We start from the raw sequence: 18,412 nt of genomic DNA, 5'->3' as shown, positions 1-18,412 counted from the left end.
GCCACCAGGGAAGCCCTGGTTCATTCTTTATAACAGTGTTTTTCAGATAAGGACGAGAGTGTGTGTCCTCCTCATTTCTGACCCAGAATCGTGTAGAAGTAAGCCGCAATGACTGATGGGAATACATAGTATTCCTCAGGTGTGCTGGACTGGAAAAGAGACTGAGAACAACTGATTAATGGTGAAGCCAGGCCAATAAGTTCTTGCTGAGCTCTTACAGGATGCCTTTCGATGTAGTAAATAGTGGAGAGTACATGGTAAATCTTGGCCATGGTTTCATCAGTAGAGGAGTTTACAATGTAAAGACATTAGGTTGACCTAATTTAGGCATTAATACAGTCCTTAGAAAATGTAGCGAGAGGTCTTGGAAAATAGATGAAAGTAGGAAAAACTCAGAGGGGGTGGACCATGAGCTGTGATTTCAACAGAGTAAACAGAGGGAGGGATGAATGTGGTTTGGCTGATGGAAAAACAGAGGCTGTTTCCTGGCAAAACTCAGAGCCAGAAAAGAGTGAGTTCATCTGTAGCCAAAACACAAGTAGTAGCCGGAAGAGAGGTAAAGGGGGAAAGGAGTTAGAAAGAGTGCTTTACAAGTGATGTTCAGAAATTTGCGCTTGATGTGAGAGTTTTAGGAAGTACAGTGATACGGCCAAAGAAGTCATAACAAATTATTTTAGAAGCAATGTACACAACAATTTGGAATAAATAAGGACTGGTTAGAGGGAGAAACAGAAGAGGTTCCAGCAGTTCTAGTTTGAGGAAACTAATGGATAAAAGATATGGAAAAAGAAAAGAGTCAGTAAAGAACATAGAGGTGCTGCTAATTTAGAAATAGTGCATTTTCACTGTCGATTGTAGAAACTGGCTAAATCCTATGTTTAATCACTTGAAGTTATATAGCATTTTCCAACACATTTGCTGTCACCCTTGTACTATTCAGACTGTAGTCTCATATCTCAACTTTTTTAATGTTTTTCTTTTTCTTTTTTTAGAAGAAAAGAATAAAATGGACAGATAAAGTAGTTATTTAAAAGAAAACTTTCTAGATGTTGGAGCACCAAGAATCAATTTGCCTTGGTTTCTGGAATCCTCTGAGAACGAACCTCACAAGGCTTTTAGTACACTGTATCATTTAAAAATACTTTAATTATGAAAATTTTCATATATACGCTGAAGTAGAAAGAACAGCTTCAACAATTACGAACAATTTGCCCATTCTTATGTACTGATAGAATTTTTTTAAGTGTTATGTGATAGAATGAAACAATCTATATGATTTTCAGTTACAAGAGTTTGTACATCTAATTTTAAAAATATGGTAATTATCAAAACTTAAATTACAATTTTTTTAAAATAAAGGAGACAGATACAGAGATGGGAAAAAGTTTCTACAATGATTTGCAATATTTTGTAGCCTTCTTTACCTAACTGATGTCTATGGTAAATAGCTTAAATGAATTCTAAAGCTTCTTAAAAGAGCCCCTAGATAGAATATATTTTCAAATCACTCAAGAAATTATGAATTACAGAAGCTGGAAGGATATTCTTTAATACTGAAGAAGTTTGGCTACTCAATTCGAATTTATAATTTGTCATTGAATTAACATATCAAAATAATAAGCTTGTTTTACTTTTAGGACATAATATCTGTTTCAATAGGACTTGCATGCATTTTGAAGATATTGTCTATTTATTCATTAAACCAGTATTTGAATGCCTAGTGTGTGCCGCACCCTGAGTTGGGGCTTGAGATATATTGGTGGTTTGACATGTTAATTTCTATAAGATAATATTCAGTGTGAAATCAATTATAATTCTTTCTTATAACAAGGGAAACATTACAGATAAATGAAACTCATAGATAATTTCCTACCTTCAATTTGACCAACCTCGAGTCAGTTAATAAATTGACCAGTTTGTTTCACTTTTTCCTATCGGTTTTATCTTCTCATCAGCAATGAAATGACTAAAAGGAAAGCTGCATAAGGAAGGAGGAGGAAAAGGGACCAGTCAGTTCCTGAACAAATATGAACCCTCAGATACCAACAAGTACTAATAGTCATTGCTCTAAGTGTGAGCCATTTACATCTTTTTCTGTAACTGGGTCATCTCACCTGCTAAGTTATTGCTTTTGATTCACTTTGTGATTTCATATCAATTTTAAGGGTTGTGATAACCATTTTAGATATATATCTTTTTATCTGACTTACCTGATTCACATAAAAATCACTTTTCCAATCGGAAGTCCTAGGAAGACTGAGAACTGGTACTCCAGGCCCTGCAAAAAGGTAGAAATCTGTAAGACTCATAGGTTGGAATTGATGCTGTGTGCCAGAACAGCACTGAGTGATCTTTTGAGAGTGCGTGTGTCCACGTGCATGCATTTGTGTGACTTAAACTTGATAAAGAAGTAACAGTCCAGGATGAATATTCTCAAGTTATGTTCGTAATTGACAACTTTAAAGCACTAATAACAGGAAGTGTGGCGTGGAGAAGTCTGATAAATATCTACAGATTTAGGCTCCTCTCCCTCTAACCTTTCTTATCACATAAATGCACTGTATATCTAAAACACTACGGGTGTAACTTGAGGTGACTGAGGAGATGGCTGAGGAGGGAAGCTGACAGCTCAGATTGCTCCTCTGTGAGATTAGGGTAAAGTTTCTCATTCTGCCTTGTGGAGACTGTGCCCACTGGTATGATAGTCAGATCTTGGGAAAACTGAGTGTGTGTCATTTACTTGTAATCACTCAGTAGCTCTGGGTTCTTTAGAAGATTAAAAATGAGTGTTTGAGAAATATATTTCTGGAGCCTAGGCTATGAATAAAAAGAACATGTGTGTGCATTTGTATGTACTGTGCTCATGTACCTGTGTGCCATACTACACAGATTCCAAGATTCACTTTTTTCACATTTCAGCATTGCTGAAATCAGAATGCATCTTTTATTTTATGATGTCCTATAATTACTGTTGTCCATTTTTTCAAATGTTAACATCTCAGTAATTGTCAAGCATATTATAATCAGTGGCATCTTAGATTGCACGGCATACAGTTTATATCCAAATATTTATAGGAGACTGATCTCAGAGAGATTTGTAGGACATTTCTCTTTTCCCCAAAAAGTAAAGCAAGAAGATTTATTCTGACAGTAATAGTTGCGGTCAAGAGAGAGAAACCATTTGATCGTGGAGTACCATTTCCTTAATAAGTAACATACAAATGCAAAATGCAACGTTCATTACAATACCTCTTAGGATCCCAAGTGATCTAAAGATTAGGATGCAAATTCACCATGTTTAATATAATCTGTAAAATGTAGTCTTTAAGATTTGATCACTCCATTTCTTACATTCAGCTCTTTCTAATTTCAAGTAATCATCATTTTGAAAAGAGGATGCAAATCATCATTTCTGTCATTTGTGTGTGTGTGTGTGTGTGTGTGTGTGTGTGTGTGTGTCTGTGTCTGTGTAAGAAAGCTACCATTCCTCATCCATTCATGCCTCCAAAAAAATTTACTGTGTGTAAGACAGTGGGTTAAGTAACTCATTAGAGATTTAGAGACTGTTTAAGCACTCTTACAAGGTTGTTAAGGCTCAAAATAAGGTGACTCCACCCTCACTTTTATGGGTTGGACAGTATAGAATACAGAGGAAAGCTGTATACAATCTATAGAAGACATAGACTGTAGTCCTGGGGTAGGAATATAATGAGTAGGTTCAGATTTGGAGGCTGTTTAACAAAGAACCTTCTAATAGAAATGACTAAATATGGAGAGATTGAATTTATTATCGGTCGTGGTGTCCAAGGAGAGACAGTAGCATTCATTCTATTATTGTATTATTTCTTGAGTGATTATTATATGCCAGGCATGGGAACTGGCTTTTAATAATTCTTTCCAACCTTGAGGTTCTGCTTCATGACCCAGGTCAAGTCGTTTAACCTACCTGAGGCTCACTCTCCTGTTTAAAAAAAGTGGAGGACGCCGTCCCTGCCTCCTTCCCTGAGACTTTAATGAGATGTACAATAAAGCATTTTATAAATTGTAACATTTTATAATATGCTATGATATAATATAATATGATATATATTATAGGTCTGAAAAATGTCTTCAGCTATTATCTAGTGCTTCCTCCAACTTAGAAGAATTTAATAGATTTTAACATTTAATAATCCTTTAGTTGAAACTTCATCACATCTGCCACTAGATCAACTATTAGATTGGGAGGTGAAGGAAGGGTGGTTCTGGGAGGATCTGTTTAATGTGTGGTCAGCGTTCTGGGAGTGTTCCTCATAGTTTGGAATTAGGAATTGCTGATGTCATGATCAGTCACATTGTCATGACAATAGCAGAATTTCCTCATTTGCCTTCTCTTCTCTAGGGGAGTATCAATTTGCCACAGGTCTGTCATCAGTTTGTCCCATGTGTTAAGTGTATTAGATAACCCAGAACTAGTCATTCTTAAAGACACTTTGGGTGGAGAATTTTTAAAAGTTCCTTGTGTAGCCCACTGCAGTACTCTTAACTAAATATTCTACTGCTGGAAAGGTTGCCTTCATGTATCCCCAACTGAATAGAAATTTACTTCTAATTCTGTATTTTCTTGTGTGAACCTTCACGTTTATAATTCAGGGGAGAATAGAAAGCTTTTCAGCATCCTCATTTACTTAAAGGATGTTATTAATTATTCTGTTATCCTCCTCTTCAGGTGAAATAAACTAATGTAATGGTCATCATAGCAACTAAAGAGAAAGGAAACTGTTTCATTGGGTTTTTTTCCCTGTATTTTGAATGCTTTAAATCGTAATTTGTGCTCTGGATCCCAGGTTTTGCGTAGACATTAGTTATGTCTCCCAGACCTTTAGGAATGTCTTATACCTTTTGTCATTCTTGGCTTATACGAGGGTTTTGTTTGTCCAAGGTATAGTTAGTTGTTCAGTCTGTACTGTACGAATTTTCTAACAGTTGATTTTTACTCATGGAAAGGAGACAGTTTTTCCAGGTTTGAATTTTGTTTTTCATGATTTAGAGGTTTGTTTTTTTTTTTTTTTTGGCTCTAGTTTTCCAAAAATTCTGTTGATTTCCTAAGTACTTTCTGTCTCTTCCCAAGTCATGTAGCAAGAGGTGGATGTGATTAGCTGTTTCCACAGCACATCAGCCCCTCCCTTCCTTACCTCAGCTCTTATCCTTTATACATAGTTTGATCACTACAGTAGATGATCATGTTACTTCCATCTCTTTAGATAAGCTGTAATTGCAAAAATCACTTAATAGCTTTCATAATTTGTAATTTCACTGTAATTCATGGAAAACTCATTGAATTATCTCAAAGTATTTTGAAAAGAAGCACTTATTTTCTTATAGGCTTGCTAAAGGATGGAGAATAACAGCTCTAATACTAGATTCCCACAGTCAAAGAATGTAGAGGATTGAGGCATCCATCCAGGTAAATTAGGAAAGCAGTAATCCACAATAAATGCAAAATGGAGCTTCTCTTTCTCCTGGTTTCCCAGATAGTTGGCTCTCCTTTATTTTGTTATAGAATTTGATCTACAGATACAAATTCAATATACTGTAAACCAAACGAAAACAAAAATCTTGAATTTTTAGTTCATATAGCTACCCCCAATATTTTGTTTTTTGAAAAGAATAAGGACCCAAGTACTTATTTTTATAGAAAAACATAGGAAAAGAAATTTAACTTACAGAGAACCACTATGCCAGAAATTTGAGTGAGCTTTGAATTTTATTAACTGTTTTGCAAGAACAGGGCAGTAACTAATTTATGAAGAGATGATATCCAAAATTTTTTGAGTGTAAATTATTTGTTTGGAATTTAGAGGTTGTTTTGCCACAGAGAGAAATATCCTAAATGATGAATAGGATGTTAGTTGTCCGATAAGCATGTATGAATCCCATAATGAAGCTATTCTCTAATACGATTTTCCACTATTTTTTGAGTGAAATTATATTCTCAGTTTCAGTTCAGGGTTCTGGAAATACCTTTCATCTAATCACCATCCCAGCTTTTAGAAGATAGTTCTTTCTGCTTCTCTCCCAACTTCACCCCACCAACTATCCCAGAAAATAAAACTGGTGGTTGTAAGAGAGGAGTTATATTTTAGCAACCATCAGTTAAATGAGATTTAGGAGCTAGGTTGGGCCAGAATATGTATTTGTACTATTAACTATATGTTCTAATATTGGAAATTTTGCCTTCATAATCAACTGAATGGAAATTCAATGTAATTTCATATATTTTTAAAAGTGACTTGCCCAAGGTCATATACATGGTAATTGAAGCTCAGATGCATACCCAGGATTGGGCTCTTATGTTTTTCCCTATGGGGTTTGGACTTGAGCCATAGATCATAGTAACAATACGATCACGAGTGTCATTGGAGCTTGGCGACTTGGAGTCAGAGAGACCTAAGTTCAAACATCAGCTCCATTATGTATTGGATCTGTGGCCTTGGAAAGGTTGCTTAAGCCTCTGAGCCTCAGTTTTCTCTTCTGTAAAATGGGCTAATCATTCTCTCATGGTGTGTGTGTGTGTGTTGTGAGTGAATGGGGGGGCAGGGGAGAGGAACCTGCTGAGAAAGTGCCTAGAATATAGTAGTTACTCAATAAATGACAGTTATTTATTAGTCCATTCAGAGAAGAAGCAGCAGGGCAAAGCCTATTTCTTCTGTTTTGTTCACCAGGATAGGTTTAAGAATCATTAGAATGTTGCTTCTGGTAAGACTCATCAGAATTTGGCTTTGTTTATGTTGTTCTATATGCCTTCTAGGATTATAGCTATAGAGCTATAGTTTTATTTTATTATAGTGGTTTCATTTTTATATACATGTGATTTTATATGTGTCTAGGGAGACTTTAGGTCTAGAACAAGAATCATAGAATTTTAAAAAAGCAAAATAGTAAATAATAGAAAATATTGCTGCTCCTTTAGAAATAAGACACTTTATCAACTCTATTTTGTACCAGGAAAGAACAGAAATTTAAAGAATCTGCTGACCTCATAATTTTTTTTTTTTGTTTCTTTTTCTGTTTTGCTGGGAGCTAGAGGCTTGCAAGCTTTTAAACATAGGTACTCTCAAATGTAAACAATTTTTTTAGTGTGAACTGTTTACACTAACCAATACTATGTGGTTGTATTTTATTCCTTAAAGATTGTAATGTGAAGTAATGTTGGATGAATTTTTCCTCTTCATTCTTTTCTGTTTTTAATGTGATCCAAATAAAAATGGGTGCTTGAAATTATTTAGCAGTGATAGAGGGATAGAACCTGCTACAGGTCTACTCTTTTGTTGATAGAGGTGTTCTATTTTTATCTCATTGGACATCTTCTCTTCCCCTATTTTTTTCCCTTCTTTCAAAGCTTAGCTTTCCCACCACACTTTCTTTGTAGTAATTTTACTCAAAGGCTCCTCTCTTATATGAGGTTCAGTAATGCATGTGTTGGAATGGGGGCTCTCCTAGCCTTTTGATTTTGCTGCTGCCTTCAAGGAGCTCATTGATTAGTGATGATTTCAGCAGCAATCACCCCAAATCTACATGCTCTCTCATACCATCCATCTCTCTCTCTCCTGCTCTTTTTGTTTTTCTCATCTTCACAGTGCTTCTTTCTGAATGTCCCTCAAACAAAACATTTATACAGCTGAGCTCCCCACACCCATGTTACCTTCTGTATTGATCTCTCCCTGCAGTGGACTGGCATAGCACATGATTGTCTAGACCACTTGGCTGGCACTTATCACATAATGCCTCGCATTTTTCGTGTCCAGCAACTCGGTGTTGTAGAGGTTACGAGTACTCACCTGGGAATTGTAGCATTATTTATAAGGCTTTTTTTGAGTCCACAGCATTATAGTGTTGAAGGAGCACAGGACAGGGTCTTTCAACCCTAGCTAAGCCTAGGTTTAAACATTTACTTGCTACTTCCTTGCTCTATGGTTAAGTCAGTCAGTCTTAACTTGTTTTCCTCTCATCTGTAAATGAAGCCTAATAACCCTTCCAACCTCATAGCGTTGCTGTGAAAGCGAAATGAGATGTGAAATTTATAAATGAAAGTCTCATTTTCAAAATGTTTCTGTGGGACAAATATCTTCTCAATTCAAAGTCTCACATTGCAGTTATACAAACACTGGGGAGTAGCCAAGTCTCATCTGCTCTACAAGGCTGCAGGCTCCTGCATGTACTGATGGCTCCATCTTTATTATCCGCATTCAAAGCCTCCTCCTGCCTCACAGTGTGATCTCTGATACCGCTCACATTCATACAGAAATGGCCCTGGTCCAACACACAACCTCTTTAAAGGAAACAGGACAAAAACAAATGTGGGAGAGAACCTTGAGTTCACCTAGTTCTTGAAACAGACCTTCTGTCAGACTTTTTTTTTTTTCTTAAACCTCTTAGAGTTCAGCCTTAGAAAGCATCTTCATTCAGCCATTCAACAAACAGTTCTCGAAAAAGGAGCCTCTCCTTACCTAAATTTGCTCTTTTTTACTTGTCAGTTCCGACTACACCCTTGCCTCTGCTCTTGAATGGTCAGCCAGCCTTACTAACATCAGTTGTTTACACAGTATGCCCACTTAAGTCTACAAACCACCACTCTGAAACCTGGAGAAACAATACTAACAGCTGCCATTTCTTGAGTTTGGTACTTTTGTTGGAGTACCATAGATACACTGAAGACAGTCAGTGAGGAGTCTGGGACTCAGGTTCAACTGACTTGCCCAAAGCCATGTGGCTAGTGAGTGGAAAGCTGAAATGTGGAGCCAAATCTGTTTGGCTGTTTTAATTTTGTTCCTTGGATTGCAAAGTCCAGATTCACTTCAGCTCTCTGAGAAAGAGGGGTGGGGCTGGTTAAGTGTGCACACGGAGGGGCTGTTGTCGGTCTTAAGAGCCAAAACAGCTTCAGGACTCCATCCTCTCACGGCCAAGTGCTCACCCGCTCCTGGCATCTGCTTGCCTCTCCGCTTGCTGCCAGCCAGCTTCCTGTTACTCATAGTTTCTGCTTCCTCATAACCTTGGCTTGCATATGGTTTTGGCTTTTTGTGGCCTCAGCTCTACCCCCTGGCACTCTTGCAGTTTCTGCCCCTTTCCTAACTGGAGTTTTCTGAATTAAATTCCCAAGGGTGAGAATCTGATTGGCTCTGCTCATTTTTTTCAATCCCAGCCATGTCATAGGTCACTGGCCTATCTGTGGATTGGCTGCCCCTGGGTCAGATTCCCACAGCTTTACCCACCAGCTGAGCTGCGGGAGTAGGATGTTGTCTGACCGCCCAGGCAGCAGAGTCTCAGTTTCCCTTTCAGGAAGATGAGCATCTACAGGGCAGATTCCAAAGCCCTAATTCTTACCATGATAATTTGCAGTTTCTCTGGAATGTTTCCTTACTTTGTCTTAAAACATATTTGTTTCAAAGGTCAATAAACTTTCCCAGATGAATCTCACTAGGATCTATTCCTATAATCATTTATAATGAAGCACTTGTGAATATCTATAATTGAGTATATATACATATATGGTTTCATGTTTCTATTATTTCTCTTAGGTTGGAATTATTTGGGCTTTAGTGACTGTTACATTTTATATTTTATAGTCTTTGAGGGTGGAAAATCTATCTTCTCCTTTCTTTGCAATGCTTTACCTAGTTAAGTGTGTAGTACCTACTTAACTCTGGAACTTTTTTTTTTAATTTTTTTTTTTTTTAATTTATTTATTTATTTATATATGGCTGTGCTGGGTCTTCGTTTCTGTGCGAGGGCTTTCTCCAGTTGCGGCAAGCGGGGGCCACTCTTCATCGCGATGCGCGGGCCTCTCACTATCACGGCTTCTCTTGTTGCGGAGCACAGGCTCCAGACGCGCAGGCTCAGTAATTGTGGCTCATGGGCCTAGCTGCTCCGCGGCATGTGGGATCTTCCCAGACCAGGGCTCGAACCCGCGTCCTCTGCATTGGCAGGCAGATTCTCAACCACTGCGCCACCAGGGAAGCCCAACTCTGGAACTTTTGAACCCTGGCTTGTAGACATTGTTTTAAAAAATATACACCTTGAGTTATCTCCTTGTATGTCATACACTATATAGAACAGTTTGTTTTGTTGCTACTTAGATATCCTTTTTATTCTTAAAAATAGTCCTTTTAATATTTTTAGTGTTCTTAGTATATTTTAGTATCTAGTATTAGAATTGCTTTTGTATTCCAATTTAAATTTTATTATCACTTAAAATCATGTCTTATCCCTGTAAAACGATTGCAGGGTATCAAATCAAGTCTTCCCATTCTAGAATAGCACAATATCCAAAGTATCATGACCTTAGAGAAGAGCCATAGAAAAATTAATCTATGCTGTTCTTTTGTGGTTTAGACTGTGGTTTCCTAAGAGACCAGTCATAACAAGTGAGGTTGTACATGGAATTTTTTCCATAGATGACAGGTTTGAACTGCTGGGGTCTTGGGCATTAAGTTCTCAGGAAAAGGCATCTATGACTTGAACAGTTCTGCTTAAAACCTTATATTTTATACCTGTGGTTGGTAACTTGTGGTAAAAGGTCCCTGTGAGAGGAGACAGCAAAGGGGCAGCCCAAACAATTGTAAATGCATGCAGTAGCCCGAAATAGCATATATATTAACACAGAACTGAATGTTAGTTGTATTGTTTCTATTAAATCATTTTAAAGAACGAATACGTTTCTGTGAATGTTATCTAGCAAGTTCTTACTTGCCCATTGTGCACCTAGTACTACGCTTAGAGTAAGTTTGCTGCTGCTTTTTTTTTTAAATGAAAAGAGTTAAGAATTATATATATATATAGTTTGTGTATATAGTTGTTTTCAATCAGGTGAGACTTGCTAGTTCTCATCACTTTTGCCTGAGAACGTTGGGAGCCCTTCGTCTTATGGAGGTGGCTCCCTAGGTCAGCAGTAGGAAGGATATCTAGGATGGATATTTTTTAGTTCCTTGTTGCTGGAAACACCCTTGAATGGTCACAGCTTTGCTAGAAGACTCGGTTTCCATAGGGGACACTTTGTTTTTTCCTTATGGCAGCCAGAAGTTGAGAGCCTTCACTTCTTAGCCGAGTTAGGATTTTTCATTATCATGGCAGATGGCCCTTTCCAGGAAGGCGTTAGAGGCCAGAGGCCAAGGAAGAACGCTGTAATATTGACCGCTTAGTGCGGTAATATAACCCTGTAATAGTCACTGCTGAACAGGCCAGCTGTCCCAGTGGCCCATCCACAGACCGCGGGGCTCTGGCCGGTGGGACTTGCTATAGAGGCCGTCTGCCTTGCACAGGTTCTAGGCTTGATACACTAACGAACGCAAAGGCGATCCAGAAAAAAAAAGGGGGGGGCATCTTGAGTCGTCTTGATTTCAATTGAAAAACAAAGGAAACTACCTCCTCACTTTGTCCGTTTTGCAGTTTCTGTGTCCCTTCAATAGAACACATTTGTGTCGCATCTCATAATTAACATATAGAAGGATCACACACTTCCAGTTTTCGGGAAGGCTTACTAAACCGATGGCTTGAAATGATTTTCGCTATTTGACTTTGGCATCTTGAAGGTAAGCTTGCCAACTCTGGCATAGGAATAAAGTACGAACTTTACCTTGCGTGTTTGCGGTGAGGGGGTGGGGAGTGGAGACTTATTTTCTCTGCTAAAATTTTAGCGTGCGAATTGGGGGAACGGGGATTTGCAGAGATTTGATGGAAGGCTGGTTTGTTCGTTGAAGTAGGAGTGATTGCCCACACCTTTTCTGGGAGAGTGGACGGTCGGGGGGATAGTTTGGAAGGGTGAAAGAGGAAAAGAAGACTTGGGACCAGTTGGCTTCCTCCCCAGGTGTTAGCGTGATCCCCGGCGCGGTGCCCCGAAAAGGGGCTTCGAGCCCGGGTGCAAAGCTGCCGCGGGTGCTGAGGCCAAGAGCCGAGGGGGAAAAAAGAAAAGAGGAGGGGGGTGGCTACTCCAAGGAATGTGCGGCATGCGGGGAGCCAGACCCAACCATTGCACCAGAGCGGGGGCGCCGGCGGCTCCCCGGGCCGCGCGGCCCCCGCTCCGGCCCCGAGCCCGGGAGGGAGCGCCCGGGGGCCGGCCGGCCGGCGGGGCGGCGGGCGCGGCGCCGGGCGGGAGGGCGGGGAGGCGCGGGTGGGCCTGGGCGCGGCGCGAGGCGGTGCGCGGCCGTCTCCCCGCCCCCGGCCGGCGCGCTCTCGGGGCGGTGGTTAAGGCCGCGGGAGGTGGGGACGCGGCGGCGCTGCTCCTCCGCTGCCGCCGGGAGAGTCCGCGGCGCCGCCAGCTCCGCGCGCGAACTCCCGTCCATGGCACGCAGGGCGGCGGCCGCCGGAGCTGCCCGAGTCCCGCCCGCCGCCGCCGCCGCGCCGCACTTTTAGGCGAGTCCGGAGGTCGAGGGCGGAGGAGAAGTCAGCCCGGAGCTGCAGCCCCCGCCGGCCGCCGCCGCGCGGCGAGAGGGAGTTCCCAGAGCGGCCGCGGCCCCGGCCGGCCCCCTCCCTGCGCCCTCCCCCTCGCGGCGAGGCTGCCCCGCGCCCGCGCCCGCCGCCCGCGCCCGCCGCGATGATCTTCCCCAGCAGCAGCGGCAACCCTGGGGGCAGCAGCAGCTGCAGGACGCCCTATCGCAAGCAGGTGAGGCGGCGGCGGGGATGCCGCGCGGAGGCCGGCCGCCCCGCTCTACAAAGGGTGGCAGCGCTCGGCCGGACTCCGCAGTCGTCCTCGGAGGGACCGGGCCGGGCGGTGACCTTGTTTCGCAGGAGGCGGCCCGCGGGGACGGCTCGGGCCGGTGACCTTAGCCGGGGAGATGCCCTCGCCCCCTCCGCCCGGGCCGGGCGGGACGCGGAGGAAGGGGAAGGGGCGGCGGCGCGGCGAGAGCAGGAGCGCGCCGGGGGCTTCGCCCAGCTCTGCAACAAGTTTGGGTTTTTTTCCGGAAACCTTTGTGTGTGGAAGAGTACGATAATAAGTCTTAAGATTGGGATACAACAATCTTCAGTTGGAACCTCAAAGAACCTGCCCGATTCGTACGAAACCCGGAAGACGTGTGTGTGTGTGTGTGTGTGTGTGTGTGTGTGTGTGTTCGCGCTCGCTCCCCCTCCCATTTATATATTAAAAAAAAGAAAAGAAAGAAAAAGAAACAGGAACTTCTACTGTCACTTTCTCAAGGTTTTCAGTTTTCAGCAGCACAGGGAAATCCTGTGACATCCTAGTTGCAGAGATACTTGGATAAGCCTGAGTCATACACATGCCTTTTCCTATTTTAATACCGTTTCATACATTTTTTAACAGATTGAACTCCAAAGGCACTTTAGTGGTTAGATCAAAATCCCCTGCCGGGAAAAGGAGTGGAGCTGGAAGCTTATAGTCATGGCCTTTTGTTTTGTTTTTCATCTTTGTTTTTAAAAGAAGGTTACTGAAGCCATGTTGTGGTAAATCTCACGGAGCCTTTCAGCAGCAGCATTAACAAGACCTAGCTTTAAATTATGTAAAAAATGTGCAGGTCTGTTTAGAAAAGGTTAAACTGATTTAGAGGTCAGTGGCAAGATGCTTGTTGAGAAAACAAAAACACGATTGCAGATATTTTTCTTCAATAATAGATCTCTTGTCTACATCCTTAGCCAGAGACAAATCAATTAAGTTATTATCCCAATAATGATTCAATCAAACTGTATCCTTCCATGCAGACCATGGCTCTGTTAAGATCATGACAGATGACAGTGATGCCTGGTGGCTTTCCTAAAGGCGTTCACAGGATTATTGATTATGTTTAGTCCTTTTTGTTCTCAAAGTCATTTTGGGGGATGGGGTAGGGAGGGCACATCTTACTATAAGTATATCTGAAAATGGTGCTAATTTTCTGATACAATGACAGTGTTAAAAAGTATTGTTTTCTGGTGTTTGGTTCTTTCACTTGTTAGCTTTCCCTTAAAAAGACAGTAAACACACCTGGTCTGTATGCCCTTGCTTTCCAAGTCAATGGAACTTTTACCTGGTTTAAGAAAAGCCCCTTCCTTTAATTAAAAAAAAAAAAAAAAAAAAATCTGCATTTGTGACTTGGCTGAAGTATATACTAAAATTTGTCAAGATTCAGAAGCTGGCATCTCTAAAATCTCTTCATGTGGCCTCATTTAAAATAAATGCCCTCAAATCCAGTACACTTACATCAACTTCATAAATGAAGCCAATTTACAATAAATATTCTCCTGAACCCTCCTCCCCCCGCCCCCCACCTCCCTCTACCTGAAAAGATGGCTAATTATGTAAGGGCCTTGTGTATTCATTTATTTGTTGTCAGAACCCGGTGGGGTGTTAGCTGTGAAATGGGGAAAAGGCTCTGAGGGCGAGGCCTTTTGCTGTGAGGGGCTGGAGTTTTTGTGTGTGGAGGGGGACAGCCTGCTGGTCTGGAGCACGCTGATAAGATGCTCTTCTTTTCACTAGGCTCTCCTTAGATTCAGAGACTAAAAGGGCTGACTGAATCAGAAAAACAAACAGACTTTCTTTTTTCTATAGGCGAAGAAAGAAATGAATGTGTAGGCATTATACAGACACAAGACCCCGGGTACCAGTGGTATTTGAGTCAAAGGTTTCTTTTGTTAGTATTTAGCCATTCACTGGGAAAGCACACTTCCAGCAAGGGGACCTGGTTACCATGAGTGACTTTGTGATCTCATCCTGGCTTAGTCTAAATGGGAAGTCTAATTAATGCTTTTTATAAGATTTTGTGACATTAAGCTTGCACCTTTCAGTTCACATTAGTTTGTTCATTTTGATGAAAGAATAGGTCCATTTTCGGTGTATAAGGCAGTTTGATTTTAATCTAGAAATATATGATCAGCTGTTAGAGCTGATTTCAGATAGTTTGCCTGAGGAAAACACTGCATGTGAGGAATACTTAAAAATCACCTTTGGAAAAAAAAATAAGCTGGAGTCACACTTGTATTATACACATTTATTAATAGTGGCAAACCATCATTGAGCATCTTATAGCCTGTGGGTTGCTGTTCTCAGTGCTATAGGTGGGTTAACTCATCTAGTCATCTTGACAGTCCAACCTTGAGGTAGGTAATGATAATATCTCCATTTTACAGTTAAGAAAACTGAGACACAGATTAAGTACCGTGCTCAGTCTGTATGACCCAAAGTGCAGAGTCAGGCTTTGGCAGTCAAGCTCTTAAGACAACCACACTACAGCAGCCTGCTTATTACGTGCACATCTCAATGAAAACTCATACAGAGCTTCTCTGCGTCACTGCCCGTCACCCTTCTAGTCTCAAAAGTCTGGTTTAGGGATTCCTCCCACCTATCTGGGCCATGGACAGGTGCGGGGAGGGGGTGGTGAGGAGGGAGTTGCAGGTGAAGGAGGATGCTGTGAATGACATGGATGGTGGGTTCGTGATATTTGGGATCGGCATTGATGTTAAAGGATTGCTTTGCAGGGTGATTGTAGGATTTCTTCTTAAAACTTTACAAATATCGGAGTCAGCCAGTTTCAGTTAAACAGAGGTGGGTGGTACTCATGCCCCTCCTGCCGCACGTTGTGTATCGAGGACGTCAAGGAGCGCTGATCTCCGGCATCATTTAGGATAAACAGGATTTTCCTGCATCACAGGCCTATGAGCATGTTAGAAATACATCTGCTCGGCTCAGGTCAGAGTAAGATGCTTTGAGTGGGTGATAACCCAGGAGGCAATATCTAGACAAAGATTGTTGGTTCTAGTCTCAGTGGAGAAATGTGTATGGCCTATGAATGTTGACTGTGACTTTCAGATACAGGATATTCGTTAAGCAAATCCAGTCTGTATGAGAACACCGCCACAAGCAAAATGAAAGCCCTTTAGTAGGACTTCTGTAGTTGTGAAAATATTTTTCGTATGTCTCAAAAGAAAAAGTGCTTTCCTTTAATTAGAGAAGATAAATATTTCCATTTTATTTTGAATTCTTTTATTAGCTACTTTCCCCTTCCTGTTCCCTTACTTCCATTTCGGAACTGCTTTTCTTGAGGTAGTTGATTCAGTGATGTCATATACTTGGTTTTTACAAATTGAGGTGTATAGCAAGTACTTTTTTGCCTAGTGGTTTGCAGTGGGGTCTTTGGGGTAGGGGAGTGCGTATAAGAATTTTCGTGTGTGTGTGTTTCTTTTCTTTTCGAACGATCTTGCCAACCAATAGCTGTACTTGTTAAATGTTGCTAAAACTTTTGATGAGTGAAGTACTTATCTCCCCAGTTTAAATAGATTTACATAGTTTGCTGCTTTCTTGAAGATTAACTGGGTGTAGCTGCACGTGAAGAATTCAACAGTGATTCAGTGTTTGGCCTTGTTAGAGGATGACATACAAAGCTGTTGATTAATCCTCTTCAAGCAGTTTCTGTTCACAGCAATTTATGTGTAGTAGATTGGGTTTTGTTAAAGTTTGAAGATTAAAGTGTTCAGAGAAATGTTTAAATGAACACTGTCTGAGCCAGTCCCAATTTGTTGTCTTTTTCAAAGAAGGTAAACCTACTCAAGCCGTAGAAATTGGAGGTTTAGGGGAAATTAGCAGAAAATTAAATTGGTATACATAAAAAGGTCTTGTTCTGTTTTTGTATTAGGCTATTTCAGTGTGTTTGTGATTCAGTAGTGCTTGTGCCTCAAGGTAACTGTTTGAAATATGTAACCATAGCCATTTGAAAAGTACAGAATTCGCCATCAGTGATCATCCAGTTTTTCCGCTAGGCATCCCTTTTGGCGTCTCACTACATTTTCCATAGTTCGCTTCAGGTTTTGAACACGTTTCTCATTTTTGTTCTTTCCTTCCTTTTAGAGACTGCTGTCAGCTGGGCTCATCATATATTGGTAATACTTTCTGAGCCCTTTCTTGGGGTGGGCGGGGACGGGGGGGGGAGTCAGTCTTTCCAAGTTTCTGAGACTATATTTCCAAAGCACTCTGCCAATAAATAAATATTTAAAGATGTATATGATATCCCTTCCCAACCTCAGCTATATTTAATCTTCACAACATCCATATAAAGTAGAAAAAGGTCAGGAATTTTGAGGCAGTGAATTTAAATGGCGTAGTTGGTGAAAGCTCAGGTCTCTGGAGTCAAGGGTTCTGTCAGCTACCAGAAAAAAGAGAAGGAAGCTCGGTCAAGGACAGCTGTAGCCCCACTACACTTCCCTTTACTTGGCCTCGCAAAGACATGTGGCACACAGAACATCCCAGATTTCAGCTTAGGGAATTGTAGCTTTGTAATGTATTAGTGTTTTTTGTTTGTTTCATAAAGGCCTTTGCTCTAGGGTTCTCAGATAACGTACGGGACACCAACTTAAATTGGAGTTTCCGATAAACAATGAATAATATTTTAGTATAAGCACGTCCCAAATATTGTGCGGTACTGTGTGTTTTTATTTGCTAAATCCAGCAGTCCTATCTCTGGGGAACCCAACTCACTTTTTAAAACGAGTTATAAAAGAAATCGTAATTATAAATAATATTATTCCCATGTTTTTTTCCTCCAAAAATCTTGCCTCTTAGCATATTCCTTGAGCCCTGGTAACACAGATTTCACATCTTAACTTCTTTAACCATCACTCAACCTAATTGAAAGACCCTGGCTTAAGTTCTGGCTCTGTCTCTTGCATGCTTTTTCACTTAACCTCCCAAAGCCTCACTTTCTGTTAAATAAAGATAATAGTGCCCCCTCCACAGGGTTGTTGTTGTTAATCCTTCTAAGGTGTTATTATTATTAATGTCCCTACAGAGCAAGCAACAGCGGGTGGTCCCGGGAGGCTCTGTGTGATCCTGGGAGACCTTGACACAGCCTCTAAGAATGGACTTTGTTTAGAAAGTGGGGGCAGCCTCCAAAAGGGTAAGGATCTGGAGCTTGAAAACGAGACTCTCAACCACATTAAAAAAAAAAAAATCCAAAAAGAAGTAGAAAAGAGCATCCCACCGTATTTCAGAACAGTTGTTCCTATATCATGCTCTTGTTAGCAGAGTTTGCCTTCTCTTTGGGGAAAGAAAGCCTTTCAACACTCTGTTCTTTATTTTATGCAGATATATGATTGGAGAAGGAAAAAAAGAGCATTAATCACTCTCGTTGATGAAAAATTCTACCTTTTAATTTGCTCGAAAGCGGACGGATTTGATTATTAGTATATGCGTGATGATTTCCTGAATTCTTTCCTTTGTCTTGTTGGTTTTCAAAGATGCCATCTTTGCCTTTCTCAGAAAAATAAACATTGTTTTTCTCCTTGGACATCTGTAGGTGTTTGGTGGGTGTTTGTTTTTAAACTCGCATCTGTAGAGAATGCTTTGCTTTAATACATTCTAAAAGCTTAGTCGATTTTTAAAATAGGATAGACATACCATGAGGAAGGAAGTAATAAGCTTTTCCTGAAATTAGGACAAGATGAAAAAATTAAATGGAGC

At 40.9% G+C, this 18,412-nt stretch overlaps 1 protein-coding gene across 13 annotated transcripts in view; it reads left to right on the top strand.

The window, feature by feature from the left end:
- Positions 1-18,412, top strand: part of RBMS1 (RNA binding motif single stranded interacting protein 1) — a 206,735-nt gene that overhangs the window by 68,623 nt on the left and 119,700 nt on the right. For 2 of the 13 annotated variants that reach the window (XM_082465146.1, XM_082465149.1), the window contains exon 1: positions 12,185-12,637. The exons of 7 other annotated variants lie outside the window; for them this stretch is intronic. In XM_082465146.1, coding sequence (XP_082321272.1) covers positions 12,569-12,637 — 69 coding nt within the window. In that variant the 5' untranslated portion in view covers positions 12,185-12,568. Of the gene's footprint in view, positions 1-11,545; positions 11,568-12,184; positions 12,638-18,412 lie in introns of those variants that run through there. 4 more of the 13 variants (XM_082465143.1, XM_082465145.1, XM_082465142.1 and 1 more) reach the window with 4 other exon arrangements.

Source organism: Balaenoptera physalus, assembly GCF_965194825.1.
Source record: "Balaenoptera physalus genome assembly, chromosome: 6".
Taxonomy (NCBI): Eukaryota; Metazoa; Chordata; class Mammalia; order Artiodactyla; family Balaenopteridae; genus Balaenoptera; species Balaenoptera physalus.
This window is presented reverse-complemented; position numbering and strand designations above follow the sequence as displayed.